The sequence below is a fragment of the Anabas testudineus genome, chromosome 23, assembly GCF_900324465.2.
Source record: "Anabas testudineus chromosome 23, fAnaTes1.2, whole genome shotgun sequence".
NCBI lineage: Eukaryota > Metazoa > Chordata > Actinopteri > Anabantiformes > Anabantidae > Anabas > Anabas testudineus.
The window spans coordinates 8730947-8745179 of NC_046631.1; the positions used below are offsets into that span (position 1 = coordinate 8730947).

The 14233-nt window shown below is 41.5% G+C and overlaps 2 protein-coding genes across 3 annotated transcripts; one reads left to right on the forward strand and one right to left on the reverse strand.

The window, feature by feature from the left end:
- The first annotated feature begins 1161 nt into the window (after window positions 1-1161).
- Window positions 1162-8114, forward strand: copg2 (COPI coat complex subunit gamma 2). Its single transcript, XM_026363022.1, has 24 exons — window positions 1162-1288; window positions 1860-1912; window positions 2044-2124; window positions 2215-2286; window positions 2411-2490; window positions 2644-2719; window positions 2841-2933; window positions 3059-3145; window positions 3233-3390; window positions 3533-3666; window positions 3892-3959; window positions 4126-4314; window positions 4526-4621; window positions 4886-5129; window positions 5319-5394; window positions 5515-5618; window positions 5709-5834; window positions 5940-6008; window positions 6179-6360; window positions 6481-6610; window positions 6725-6822; window positions 6964-7102; window positions 7242-7340; window positions 7708-8114. Exons 1-24 carry the CDS (start codon window positions 1252-1254, stop codon window positions 7836-7838), a joined length of 2622 nt encoding a protein of 873 aa, XP_026218807.1. The 5' UTR covers window positions 1162-1251; the 3' UTR covers window positions 7839-8114.
- Window positions 8115-8152: 38 nt separating this feature from the next.
- mest lies at window positions 8153-12696 on the reverse strand. Of its 2 annotated transcripts, none has more exons than XM_026363023.1 (12): window positions 12623-12696; window positions 12219-12408; window positions 11961-12040; window positions 11745-11822; window positions 11497-11633; window positions 11341-11399; window positions 11188-11228; window positions 11009-11079; window positions 10815-10916; window positions 10656-10732; window positions 10295-10358; window positions 8153-8704 (listed from the first exon to the last, which is right to left on the reverse strand). In XM_026363023.1, the coding sequence occupies exons 2-12, from the start codon at window positions 12370-12372 to the stop codon at window positions 8587-8589; spliced, it is 981 nt and encodes a 326-aa protein (XP_026218808.1). In that variant the 5' UTR covers window positions 12373-12408; window positions 12623-12696; the 3' UTR covers window positions 8153-8586. The 2 variants fall into 2 exon arrangements, with proteins under 2 accessions (XP_026218808.1, XP_026218809.1); XM_026363024.1 differs by having other exon boundaries at window positions 12219-12423.
- Window positions 12697-14233: the final 1537 nt, after the last annotated feature.

The following is a 14233-nucleotide window of genomic DNA, read 5'->3' on the forward strand; positions in this document are numbered from 1 at the left end:
TTGCATAGAAATAAATACCAAGGAGGTTTTTGAGTGTGTGTCACTATTACATATTTTATCCACCAGAGGGCACTGACACGTTTATTTTTCATTTACAACAACTCAAAGAAATCTTAAACCACATTCTTCAAAATTTAAATCTCGGGGATGCAAACATGTTGATATTGTTTGTTCATTTACAAAAAACTAATAATAAACCAATATCACAATTCATATCAGCATTACCCTGAAAAATAAAATGTTGGTTAGCGTCTAGTTAAAACCAAATAGATTTCCTCAAAAAAGAGTTTGGTTTGGTCTGGTTTTATTTTTTGTTTATTGGTTTTGGTATAGTTTGGTTTATTGGTTTTATTTATTCCTTGTTTTATATTTAAAATGCTTTATATTTAAAACAAGGAGTTCACCTGCATCAGACAAAACTCAGGACACAGAACAATGTTGACTCATAGTGGCCATGTGTAATAACTGCAACCTAGACTGAGTCTGACAAAACAAAACATAAACATCAAACATACACAGAAAAAATAAAATAACTAAAATAAAAAAAAGGAATAAATTTACTTTTAGTAGGCTTCGGCATATTTTTCTAGTCTGCTTTGTCCTTATGTATCAGTATTCTGCCCACATGGTGCACATTCATAAAACAATTTTACCAAATTACAGCAAACTACTTGACACTTAAGCGGGTTATACATGCATTGCTGCTCATTTTGAATAAAAGGACTATGATAATAATTATTACTAATCTTTCTTAGTTCTTAATACACTTTTCAAATACCTTATGAACTCCTTCAAACTCCTGTGAAATGGCCATGTGGGCAGATTACTGAGCATCAGTAATATCAATATTAATGTGCAATACACTGTTATGAAATTAATGATATGCTTTCCTCCATATTGTATCATAATGTCAAATAAATGTATTTCCTGTTGTATCATTACCATACTATTCTTTTTTATTATCATCTCACTTTTGACCTTTAAAGTGTCATAAGATCATTTTTGCTCACTCATTATATAATTCATTTATTAATCTTTAGATTAGATTTTGTTAATTGTTACTGACAAATTAACAAACATGCACCGGAGCGCCCCCTGTCGGTCGCAGCGCGGCGCCGCTCTGACGTATGTTCCGTAGACGTGGACGTTGCTACAGGAAGAGTTTTTCTCTTTGGCTACGTGGAAGTAGCTTCTGTTCCGACCGAGGCTGGGAGCATCTTTGCCCTCATCCGTCGACTTTATTCCGCTAACATGATTAAAAAATTTGACAAGAAAGACGAGGAGTCTGGTGAGGATTGCAAATGATCACTTTAGATATCCACATCCACGTGAGAAATCGTTTGAGGTCTGACGAGATGTTGCTCGCTATGAGAGCTAAGGCGGTGCTAGCTTATTAGCGTACTTGCTAATGCTAACTCTAGCTGTTAAGACAAATGAACCTGAACTGTGGTTTGCAACCTAATTTATAGTTCTGCAACTCTAGCTCTTAGACAGTTGCAGTTGCATTTCAATTTCCAACTAGTGTTTTTGTTGACACGAAAGACCAGTGTGTTTCACATGGGGTTAGCGGTTAGCTGACTCGTATTAGCATTTAAAGCTAGGCAATGTCAGCTGGATGTTGACATGTTTCATTTTGATTGTGGTTGTTATCAGACGTTTTCTCTCTGAACTTGCCAAATTACTTAAATTTAAAGCTCTGTCAACAAATGAACTTTTGTTATTTATGTTGTGATTCACAGGTTTTCTCATCTTTTCTGCTTCCTATCTGTGCTATCTTTGAATGAACTTCAATAAACGACTAGGACTAAGTTTATTTATTTGCACGTCTGACCCTCTTTGCTCTTTGTCTTGACATTCAGGGAGTGGGTCAAACCCTTTCCAGCACCTGGAGAAGAGTGCAGTGTTGCAGGAGGTAAAGTGTCAACTTAAGCTTGCTTAAAACTCTTTACTTACTCTTTGCACTAGAAATACAGATGAGAAATAAGTTGGGAGGAAAAAATACATGGCACAAAAAAAAATCATAGATGCTTTTAATTTTCACAGGCACGCATCTTCAATGAGACCCCCATCAACCCAAGAAGATGCCTCCACATTCTCACCAAGATTATCTACCTTCTCAACCAGGTAAAAAGTAGTTTGCCAAAGCTTGTATACCATGTTCAGTCTGGCTTCTCTTTCCCCATGCTAACGTCGTACCTCTCTTTCGTTGTTTAGGGGGAACATTTTGGGACCACAGAGGCCACAGAAGCATTCTTTGCAATGACCAGGCTCTTCCAGTCCAATGATGTAAGATATGATGGTTTACTTGAACTTTAGATTCAGTTTTAGCTTGTACATCATTGAATCAATGTGTTATGTATGTCCATAGCGTTAAACATTACATGGATTAAGGTTAAATTCTTTGTCTCAGCAAACCCTGAGGAGGATGTGCTACCTGACCATCAAAGAGATGGCCAACATCTCTGAGGATGTCATCATTGTCACCAGCAGGTTTGTGCCTTTTCTTGGCCGAGTGTAAAGATATCTTAAACTGATGGCTTAGCACCAGTGTTACAGAATACAGAAAGCATCTTGTTACTTTGGTGTTGATTTATCTTTTAAGGTCACGGGTTAGTTATTTCTTTCTTTTATGGTATTTTACAGCCTGACCAAAGACATGACTGGAAAGGAAGATGTCTACCGTGGACCTGCAATCCGAGCCCTCTGCAGGATTACAGATGTGAGTTCTGCTTTTAAACTTCTTGTCTTGTTTCGCCATCTCTTCTTTCACTTTGTCACATAGAAAAACACCTGCTGTATGTTCAACTATATTAACCATATTTTACAAATATTCACAACAGACCACCATGCTTCAGGCCATTGAACGGTACATGAAGCAGGCTATTGTTGACAAGGTGCCCAGTGTGTCCAGTTCAGCCCTGGTCTCCTCACTGGTAGGGAGTGTTACATGTCATATTTTAACTTCAAAACAGTTAAGATAAGCTTGTGTTGTTGTTTATCTGTGTTCAATTGCTTGTGGGTTTTGACATCCTGTCTGTTTCTGCTTGCATGACTTCAGCACATGGTGAAGATGAGCTATGATGTAGTGAAGCGTTGGGTGAATGAAGCCCAGGAAGCTGCTTCGAGTGACAACATCATGGTCCAGGTGGATAGTAAAGACACAGATACTGACTTAAAAATTTATAAACAATCGCAGTTCAACATTTTAATTTGTGTATGTCTTGTCCTGCAGTACCATGCCCTAGGCCTGTTGTATCACCTCAGGAAGAATGACCGTCTTGCTGTCACCAAGATGCTCAACAAGTTTACCAAGTCTGGTCTCAAGTCTCCCTTTGCCTACTGCATGCTCATCCGCATTGCTAGCAAACTACTGGACGAAACAGAGGGAGGGTGAGTAGACCTGTAGTAATTTGATACACATCTGTTTCCCTACTGATAAGTTTGTTGTCATATGTGGTGTCTCTTATTCAGACGAAATACATGCCAGTGATGATGGCATCTTGAAAGTTGTATTTCATCTTCGTGTTCACAGTCATGACAGCCCCTTATTTGACTTCATTGAGAGCTGCCTGAGGAACAAGAATGAGATGGTGGTGTATGAGGCTGCTTCTGCCATTGTCCATATGCCCAACTGTACTGCCAGGGAGCTGGCCCCTGCTGTGTCAGGTCAGTATTTACCCAAATCATATCCACTGTGTTTCATTATTTATTTGGCTGTGTCTCTTTTATATTGTTGAGTAAAAAAATAAATTTTATTATGTGATTAACTTTGGCAACACAAATGTGGTACTGACAGAAATCATTTATATTTGACTGTTATTATAAATTGGGCTTTCCTTTTCATTTTTCTTGCCTATGGATCAAATTGTAAATATTTGTGTTTTCCTGCAGTGTTACAACTCTTCTGCAGTTCTCCAAAAGCTGCCTTGAGATATGCTGCAGTCAGGACTCTCAACAAGGTATATATTTCTCTCTCCAGTCGTCTTCTGCATGGCTGGTTTTGTTAGACATTATGCTGAGCGGTTCAAAAGTTGCACATGTTAATTCACAGATAACTTAGGCGTGGCCTGTCTATGTTTCATGTAGTCTACCGGCATGTCGCTTAATTTCCCTTGTGTCCACCAGGTGGCGATGAAGCATCCCTCAGCAGTCACTGCATGTAATCTGGATCTGGAAAATCTGATCACAGACTCAAACCGTAGCATTGCCACTCTGGCCATCACCACTCTGCTCAAGACCGGCAGTGAGAGCAGCGTGGACCGACTCATGAAGCAGATCTCCTCCTTTGTTTCTGAGATTTCAGATGAGTTTAAGGTCGTGACATTTTTGTTTTAGATTAACTTTATTTAATAGCAGAAAAATGGAATATCACTGCTTTGTTTCTCTTTATAAAAAACAACAACTTCTGAACTATCATTACACATTTATAAATACTGAAAAATATTAACTAAAATAAATAAATACATTGAATTATTTTTGTCTTTTCCTCTGTTATCTAAATCTGTCCCTGATTTCCTTTCACCAGGTGGTGGTGGTGCAGGCCATCAGCGCTCTCTGTCAGAAGTATCCCAGGAAGCACAGCGTCATGATGAACTTTTTGTCCAACATGCTCAGAGATGATGTAAGATGATCATCAACAGATCAGTGACTATATTTTAGGCTTTGCCCTGTATGGGGCAACATTAATTATCTGTGTTTTCTTGATTGATTTTATATTGTTTTACATAATATTTAATATTCAGATTACTCCAGTCTCTTTTTCGTTTCATACTGTAGGTCTCAAAGCACTCTAATCACTATTACCTAGTTAAGGTCAACAGTGTATGTTGCAGTTGTTTCAAGCTGAACACAAGAACCACAGTTACAATCTCTCCTCTCCCTGCAGGGTGGTTTTGAATACAAGCGGGCCATTGTGGACTGCATCATCAGCATCATCGAGGATAACCCAGAGAGCAAAGAGACGGGCCTGGCCCACCTGTGTGAGTTCATTGAGGACTGCGAGCACACGGTGTTAGCTACAAAGATCCTGCACTTGCTCGGCAAAGAGGGACCACGCACCCCTCAACCATCCAAGTACATCCGCTTCATCTTCAACCGAGTGGTGTTGGAGAGCGAGGCTGTGCGTGCAGGTAAAGCAAGAGTGGGATGCTGTGCAAGTATCATGAAACACCACAGCACTTTCATTTATTTCATCTTAACTTCATCTTTAACAACTCCAGAGGCAGATCTTAAATATTGATCAGATCATATTGATATTTCCTGTAATTCCATAGCATTTTGTAACCACTTGAAATGTTGCCTTGTGCTTTAACCCTCAGCTGCGGTCAGTGCTTTGGCTAAATTTGGAGCTCAGAATGATGATCTGCTGCCGAGTGTCCTGGTTCTCATGCAGAGGTACATATTACCTTTCACTGATTCACTTGATGAAGTGACTCCAGTAATCTGTAATCTGTACTGTACATTCTTTATTTGGATGAATTTATCATAGTGTAACTTTAACATGTGCTGCCACAGGTGTATGATGGACAGTGATGATGAGGTGCGTGACAGAGCTACTTTCTACATGAACGTGTTGCAGCAGAAGCAGAAGGCTTTAAATGCTGCTTACATCTTTAATGGTAAAAACATCTCACACACATCCCTCTGTTAACTGTTGAATAGTCATGAATTCACTAAGCTAAGTCTCTTCCTTTGTATGTTGCTCTCAGGTCTGTCTGTTTCCATCCCGGGTCTGGAGAAGTCCCTCCACCAGTACACGTTGGAGCCCTCAGAAAAACCCTTCGACATGAAGAGCGTCCCTCTGGCCACCACTCCTATTACAGAACAGAAAACAGGTATAACCCTATGTTCACTGGTCTTCACAGAGTATACATAATAAAGCCATAAGGGTCACTATTTGGATATTTATTAATTGTTTATATTGTTTTCTTTCTCATTAGAAATCGCTCCTGTAGCCACCAGCAAACTGCCAGAAAAGTTGGCCCCATCGCGCCAGGACATTTATCAAGGTACAGTTGTCAACACTGTTTGTCTTTCATGGGGTTCGAAAGAAGCATAAATCAGTCAGACACTCGCATTCGTCTCTGTTATTGCTTTCTGTTATTATCTGATTAAATATAGTTTATAAATTCTTTCCTTCATCTTGGTTTCAATCTCTTTCTGCTTTTCATCCTGACAGAACAACTGGCGTCCATCCCAGAGTTCCAGGGTCTCGGTCCACTTTTCAAATCGTCAGAGCCGGTGCAGCTGACAGAGGCTGAGACAGAATACGTGGTTCGCTGCATCAAACACACCTTCGCTAGACACATGGTGTTCCAGTTTGACTGTACAAACACTTTGAATGACCAGCTTCTGCAGAAGGTACCAGCTGGACAGAGATTTATATTATATTATATTATATTATATTATATTATATTATATTATATTATATTATAAATATGATAAGCTAAAACGACTATAATGTGCGGTTCTTTGTGACAGGTGATAGTACAGATGGAGCCATCAGAGTCCTACGAGGTCATACACTACATCCCTGCCCCCAGCCTCCCCTACAGTCAGCCTAGTTCCTGCTATACTCTGGTCCGTCTGCCTGATGACGATCCCACCGCTGGTAATATTATTAATACTTATCATTGGAACAGTACCACTAAAAAGAGTGGTTGGTTTGTTTCTATTGAAAATAAGAAGAAAGAAAATGTTAACGATGTTTCCTGTCTGTCCACAGTGTCTTGTACTTTTAGCTGCACCATGAAGTACCTGGTCAGAGACTGTGACCCCAACACGGGAGAGCCTGATGATGACGGTTATGATGACGAATATGTGGTACGTGATCACAGCATCTCCACAAATGTTATCAAGCACTAATAATGTTTGTGTATTTCCACCTGTTTTCTCATTAGTGTGTTTTCTTTCTTCTCCACTTCTTTATCTTTGGACCTTTTTGTCCTTCCCTCTCTCCTTCAGCTGGAGGATCTAGAGGTGACGGTTGCAGACCACATCCAGAAGGTTTTGAAACCAAACTTTGGAGCGGCGTGGGAAGAAGTGGGAGATGAATTCGAGAAGGAAGAAACGTTTGCACTTGCATCTGTACGGACTCTTGATGGTATGTACAAGGTTTAAGGAAGCTGAGTTTTTAGTACATCTACTCAATATGTTCGTCAGTGTTATTTCTGCTGTATGTAAAACACTTCGTCATGGCACAGTGTCTAAGATGTCATCTCTTGGATTTTTTGTATGTGCAGAGGCGGTGGGAAACATCATCAGCTTCCTGGGAATGCAGCCATGTGAGCGTTCAGACAAAGTTCCTGAAAACAAGAACTCACACGTCCTCTTCCTGGCTGGTGGGTGTTGGACGTTAGGACATTGGTCACTGGTTTTTGTCGTTTGTATCTGGAAAGGCCATAAACTAATGTTCTAAATTACTCTTATTATTAGTTCAGTTTTTAGCTGTTTAGAAATTTCATATACATATACACCTACACCTTTGCATACACACAATTGAACCTCATAATTCTGAGCTTCATTAATTTTTATACAAATTGTATTATTGGAAATAAAATCACTTGAGGTTCCTCTTGTAAGATCATTTTAAAATAATCATGACTGTAAATCTATACTTTGACATGTTTGATAAGTTATGGCTGTGACAGGTGTGATTTCACTGGTCAGCAGCGGTTTCACTGACTCCCTCCCTCCCCCATTCTCCAGGTGTGTTTCGTGGAGGTCACGACGTGCTGGTTCGTGCTCGCCTGGCGCTAGCTGATGGCGTCACCATGCAGGTGACGGTACGCAGCAGCGAGGAGACCGTCGTTGATGTCATCCTGGCCTCTGTGGGCTAAAGTGCCCTCTGTGCAGCTTTGGAGGCAACGCAAACCACAAGACCTGTCAGCTGCACGATGGACTGTCTGAAACGCCACTTTTCAGTCTAATATGAAATGTATAATGCCATTCTTGTGATTATGCTGACACAACACAACCTGAAAAAACATTACGTGTAGTAATATAAACCTAAATGTTTCCGCTCTGTTTCTTTATACTGTCTGCTGGTTCTAATGTTTCTTTAAAATATGAATATTCTTCTGTCAAATCTACAATAAAGTCTGACTGTCAAAGTACTTTTGTTAAAACATTCCTTTTTTACAAAACTAGTTTTATTTGAAGAAAAGTTGAAATTTAATTTTTTCATTAACATCAAGAGAAATGTAGAAACTCATACCAAAATTTGTTTAGAAGAGTTTAGAAGACGGCTGATTACAGGACTCAACAAAACAAAAACAAACTGGAAGGAATCATACTGATGTCCACAGATGATAATAATAATCATATAACCCCATTACACTATCCATGCTTCTTCAGACGCCTCCTCACATTAGTCAGTCAGTTGCATTAAGTACGAGTTTTGTTTCTAAGCTCGCATTTTATGGCAGTAACTGACGTCTCAGGGTTTGATGCTGGTAAAAGAACCCATCAGCTGTGATTCAGTCTCTATCAGCATTCCTCCTGCTTACAATCATTAGACTTTGCACCACACATGATTATGACGTTGGTAAACTATCATTCCTTAACACGGCCGTTGCATTTACCCCTTCAGAAGGAGTGAATGAAATTGAAATATGCGTTGAGGAAGCCGGTGGGATCTTCCAGTTGAGGGTAGTGACTGATGTGTTCGTCCAAAATGGTGACTGTGGACCTCTGGACCAGCTGCCTGAAGGGACGAGATTCATATATATTGAAATTAAGACATTGTAACTGAGTCATTTAAAGCAAGTAATAAACACAAGGTATGATAAGTTTACACTGCAACTTCTTTTAGTGGCCTAGAGGTTTGAGGCGCTCACTCTAAATTATAACAGTTTGAGTTCAAATCCCACTGATGACCTCAGTTTCATTTTCACTCCATGTCTCTACTAAAATGCTCCAAACCTGCTTGAACGTTTCATGATGTTGCATTATGTGAAATACCTGAGGCAGCGTTTTACTGTAGCAGACTGTGTAAACTGGAAATCAAACTCTGAGTGAAAATGTTTGAGCTTTTAAATAAAAGTGTGTTGATTTTGATGAGACAAGTTCAGCTGGCTGCTGTGTTTCCTCAGTAGTACAGAGGAAATGTCAGAGGTCATAACCAGCTACAGGCTACAAGTTCAAATCCCAGTTGGAACCATTTAGGCAATTTTTTTCTTCTGAATGTTTCCTGCAGCGTCATGAGAAGAAACTGAAGCTGAAGCTATATGTGAAAGATGGTGGTGAAGTGGTTAAGACGATGGCCACTAATGCATGAGCGACTGGTGGTTCAAAACTGAGCTGAGCCTCTGAGGAGAGACTCTGAAATGAACGAGATTCCTACATGACGGCAGAAAGACTGAATCAGTCAAAACGAGATTCCCAAACTGAAGCTGAGTCTCTGAGGAGAGACTGAAACGGACGAGATTCCTACATGACGCTAATGAAAGATGGTGGAAAGACTGAGTCCAGTCAAAATGAGATTCCCAAACTGAAGCTGAGTCTCTGAGGAGAGACTGAAACGAATGAGATTCCTACATGACGCTAATGAAAGATGGTGGAAAGACTGAGTCCAGTCAAAATGAGATTCCCAAACTGAAGCTGAGTCTCTGAGGAGAGACTGAAACGGACGAGATTCCTACATGACGCTAATGAAAGATGGTGGAAAGACTGAGTCCAGTCAAAATGAGATTCCCAAACAGAACGACCTGAAGAAAAACACTGAAACCTTGAAGAGATTCCCTGAACACGAACTGTGAAACCTCAACAGGAGAGGGGCAAGACTGCAGGAGCTGTAAGACTCCACAAGAAATGAAGAGGGAAAAGGAAACCAAACAAAGTGGGGTTGAGCAGAGAGAAGTGTTACTTTTTTTTTTGTTGTTGTTGTTGTTTTCAGATTTATTTAAAGTTTTAACATCACTATCCCTGCAGCTGCTGCACCACCCAGGATCTGAACCCTGAACCTTCAGCTTTCCAATCCATCTCTCTACCTCTGCACCACCAGCTCCTTCACACTATGATACAGGTTGAGGAGCCTTTTGGCACAATTCACAAAATGGGAGTCCCCAAAAAAAAAAAAAAAGTAAAAAGAGAGTTTTAATAAAAAAAAACAATAAAAAAAATTAAAAACATATTTTGTAAACTCAGGTTAATCAGTTAATCACCCACATAGTCAAACACAGAGCTTCTAAAGATAATACAAGTTTATCAGCAAAAAAAAAAAATCTGTCAGGAGAGGACGTGCATTACAGATAAGCTGAACTGGGTTTAACAAATGGAGGGCGGGGGCACTCACTGGTAAAGACGGATGAACTGGGGATGAGGGTTGACCGGGTCCAGGGGTCCATAGATCATGTGCACTGTAAGACAAGATGGAAGTCTGACGTTAAGAACAGGAAGAAATGAGCTTTAAATCCATTTTAAAAAATTAAAATATGTGCATTTAATGTAGTTCACACCTGCTGGTTGGAGCTAAACGCTAACAATACCAGGAGCAACCCCCACCCACCCACAAGTCTGCCCCTCACAGCGTAAGCAGCTTAATGCGAGCAGGTCTCCGGTCGGAGCTGCTGGGTTAATGCACCTTAACAAAGTGTTTGTCCAACACAGATTTCTTCACATGCACACTGGGAGGTCGGATGAGACCGTGTACTCACGTGGGACTAAGGTGGAAGTGAGCGCGCCCACCCAGCGCTCCCGGTGTTTTAACCTCTGGTTGATGTACCGCAGAATACTGAGAGAGAGAGAGAGAGAGAGAGAGAGTGAGCAGAGAGGAGCAGTAATAAGGAAACACACACACACATACACACACACACCTGTCCAGAACCAGGTTCCCATCATTGTAGCGTAAACCCGTCCACATGTCCCAGAACTCGGCGTCAGTGGGCTGTGTGTACGGACCAAACACTTCTCCAATCCTGAACACAGAAACCAAAACAGCGAGACACACAACTTCACTTCAGACACTGGTGTTTGTCTCACTGAACAGCCGAAGTCCGGCTCTGCTTACCCCTTTTGGAACATCATATAGTTTGTGAGACGTGTCAGAACTGGGGCCAGAAAACTGGAGTCCTTCAGAAGCTTTTGGGGACAAAACCACAAAGAAAAACCTCATGAATCCAGTTCTACTCTCACTGTCGTCATCATCAAGTCGAAGAGCAGGAGAAGAAAAGTGAGGAGGTGACTCACAGTCTGCAGCAGGCGCGGGTAGTGCGTTTCTGGAAATATCCCTGTTGGAAATAAAGGTGTCAGGACCGTCTGTGGCCTTCACAACACAACAGTCCCACTCGTTGTTATTAAAGAACTCCAACATTAAAACATAGAACACAGTGTGCACTGTACCTCCATTAGAAAGACACAGGCTGTTCAAAGTCAGGTGACCAGTGCGGTTCTGTTCACTTCTGGTTTGGGAGCAAGAGAAAGAAAAACACAGAGAGAAGGAGTGACGCTTTGATGTTCCGCTTTGGGTTTAGTTTGTTTGATGTGTGGTGCACACACCTGTAGAGCAGCTCCAGGGCCACAGTGTCGCCGTAGTCATGAGAAACCACATTGACCCGCTGGTTGATCAGACCCAAGTGGACCACCAGGGCCTCCACCACGCTGGCCTGCTCAAAGATGGAGTACTTGTGTGGTCGCTGGGATGTTCAGGAACAGGAGAAAACGAGTTCAGAGCAGGAACTCAGCCTCTTAAATGTAAAACTAAATTCATTAAAGTGATTCTGTTGGATTCTTCACCAGTCACTCACGGGTTTCTCACTGAAGCCAAAGCCCAGGAAGTCCGGAGCAACCACTCGATGGAAGCGCTGCGTGAGGGGCTCCCAGATCTGAGGAGAGACACAAAGTTCGTCTCTGGTTGGTGGGGGGGGGGGCCTCACAGAGGCAGCCCCCCCCCCCCCCCCCAAAAACAAAAACACATGCAACCTTCCTCAATGACTTTTCTACTGAGCGTGTGCAGTGCATACCTTATTCCAGTCGTAGCTGGACGTGGGGAACCCGTGGAGCAGAATGACAACATCTGAGCTGCCTAGAGCACCGTAAGAGTCTGGTTTGAGGGGTGGGGGGGGGGCACAAAAACAGAGCAAGACATGTTTACAACAACAGGTGGTGCAGGAAAGGTGCTGTAAGACCTCCAACACACCCCATATCAATCACTGGGCTAATGCAAATAGAAATCTGCACACACGCACACACACTCTTGCATCCTCCACCTGCACTCTGACCTCTGTAGAAGACCTTCCTGCCCCTGAAGTAGAACACCTGTCCCGCACTGTGCCACTTCTGCAGGGCAGGTGAGAGCTGCGGGGGCGGGATGTGCAGGTAGACGGCCACCAGCGGGATGCAGATCAAGCCCACATGAATCCACCACTCTCTCATCTTGAGCTCAGCGGTGGTGGAGCCGCATTCATGCCTCTGGGAGATGGAGTCCCGTGGGGGGAAAGACGAGACAAGAACAGGTGAGCGTGCAGGTAAGGCAGCAGAAACCTATGATGGTGTCTGCGGGAGGTTTGTCACGTTAACGGTGCACAAACAGACATTCACACTCAGATGAGATAAAGCTCAAATGCTGATCTGCACTGAAACTGGGCTGTGGAGACTTTACCTCGCTCAGGAACAGAGTACTTACAGAAACTGTGCGACCTGTCACTAGCAGAGCTTCGCTCGGTGCTCAGGCTCCATTACTGCAGGATAGACTGCCACTGAGCGGACCGGAAGCGAAGAGGCTCACTCTGCTCCTGCTTCCGTTTTTCACAAAACCAATCCCCGTTTACCCAAGATTGTATATAATCAATAATGATCTGTGTGTGCAGTGTATTTTTTGAAGATATATACGGACATATTTACTTTACACTTTTCTACCCACACTGTGAAATCCTGGCAAAATGATTGGCCATAGCTACATCTGGTGTTAACGCTAAGAACGAGTGATCCATCACACTAATACACAATCTTTGAAGGAGTAGAAGAAGTAGTGGCCCGGAATAGAGTCTGCTGCCCTCTGCTGGTCCGGATTAGTAGTAACGCACTTCCTGAGGTAGTAGAAGTACACAAAGTACTACTATTACAAAGTACTAGTGCAAATACCTGCCTTTAAAAAGTAGAAGCACCACTGAGTATTAAGTACTCTCCTAAGAAGACACATTTTAATAGTACAGAATCTGATACTGTCGTCATCACCAATGTGCAAATCTCTGAAATTTCATCAAATTACGGTAAAGAAAATTCATAGTATATAATTATATATAATTATAAAATGTAGAGATAGAGAATAAAAACAGCAGCTGCTGAAGGTGGAGTTTATTTTAACCATGTGTCCTCTAAATCGTCAATGAGTTAGAGACGGTAGCAGTGAGAAAGAGACAAGAGGCTGAGATGGAGGTAGCAGAGATGAAGATGTTGAGGTTCTCCTTAGGAGTGACCAGGTTAGACAGAATAAGGAACGAGTACATACTGTACAGACTGAGATGGTTCGGACATGTGCAGAGGAGGGATAGTGAGTATATTGGTAGAAGGATGTTGGAGATGGAGCTGCCAGGCAGGAGGACAAGAGGACGACCAAAGAGGAGATATATGGATGTCTTAACAGAGGACATGAGGTTGGCTAATGTTAGGGTAGAAGATGCTCATGATAGAGTGAGGTGGAAAAGGATGATTCGCTGTGGCGACCCCTGATGGGAAAAACCGAAAGAGAAGAAGAAGTCGTCTGAATACAACTTTTATTTGTATTAAGAATCTTTATCTCTAAAAAGTAACTTAGCAACTAAAGCTGTGAAAGAAATCCAGTGGGGTAAAAAGTATTTCCCTTTAGTATTTTAGTGGAGGAAAAGTAAATTTGAGTATTCTAAATTGCTTATGTCTGTCAAAATACAGGCCATGTAAAACTAAACTGATATATTTTTGTCCTAATGGGCTGTATTTCTGTTTGAATTGTTGTGTTTTTTAAATCCTATTTTGTAGACTATATGTTTTCTCTCAGTAATAACACGTCAGTATTTGAGTATATTAAAAAAGCAAAAATAAATAAATAGAATTTAAATAGGTTAATTAATAAAGAAATCCTCTGTATTGGATGAAACGACTCATGCACAAACCATCGAGCCTTTTCCTGTAAATGCTGAAGGAGAAATGAGGAGCACGGTCCTGCAGTTAGGCTAAATACATTTTTTATTTTTAAAAACCATACACATTACTCGACAAGTTTCAAATGTAAATCCAATCACGATATCCATTTAAAATG

What these genes read in the sequence shown, in the direction of transcription:
- copg2 (XM_026363022.1), top strand. Translation starts at nt 1,252, where the DNA reads ATGATTAAAAAATTTGACAAGAAAGACGAGGAGTCTG. An exon ending in CAAGAAAGACGAGGAGTCTG is followed by an intron (nt 1,289 to 1,859) that starts GTGAGGATTGCA and finishes CTTGACATTCAG; the next exon opens with GGAGTGGGTCAAACCCTTTC. An exon ending in GTGACAACATCATGGTCCAG is followed by an intron (nt 3,146 to 3,232) that starts GTGGATAGTAAA and finishes CTTGTCCTGCAG; the next exon opens with TACCATGCCCTAGGCCTGTT.
- mest (XM_026363023.1), bottom strand. Translation starts at nt 12,372, where the DNA reads ATGAGAGAGTGGTGGATTCATGTGGGCTTGATCTGCATCCCGCTGGTG. An exon ending in CCAGCTACGACTGGAATAAG is followed by an intron (nt 11,823 to 11,960) that starts GTATGCACTGCA and finishes GTCTCTCCTCAG; the next exon opens with ATCTGGGAGCCCCTCACGCA. An exon ending in CAGTTCATCCGTCTTTACCA is followed by an intron (nt 8,705 to 10,294) that starts GTGAGTGCCCCC and finishes TCGTCCCTTCAG; the next exon opens with GCAGCTGGTCCAGAGGTCCA.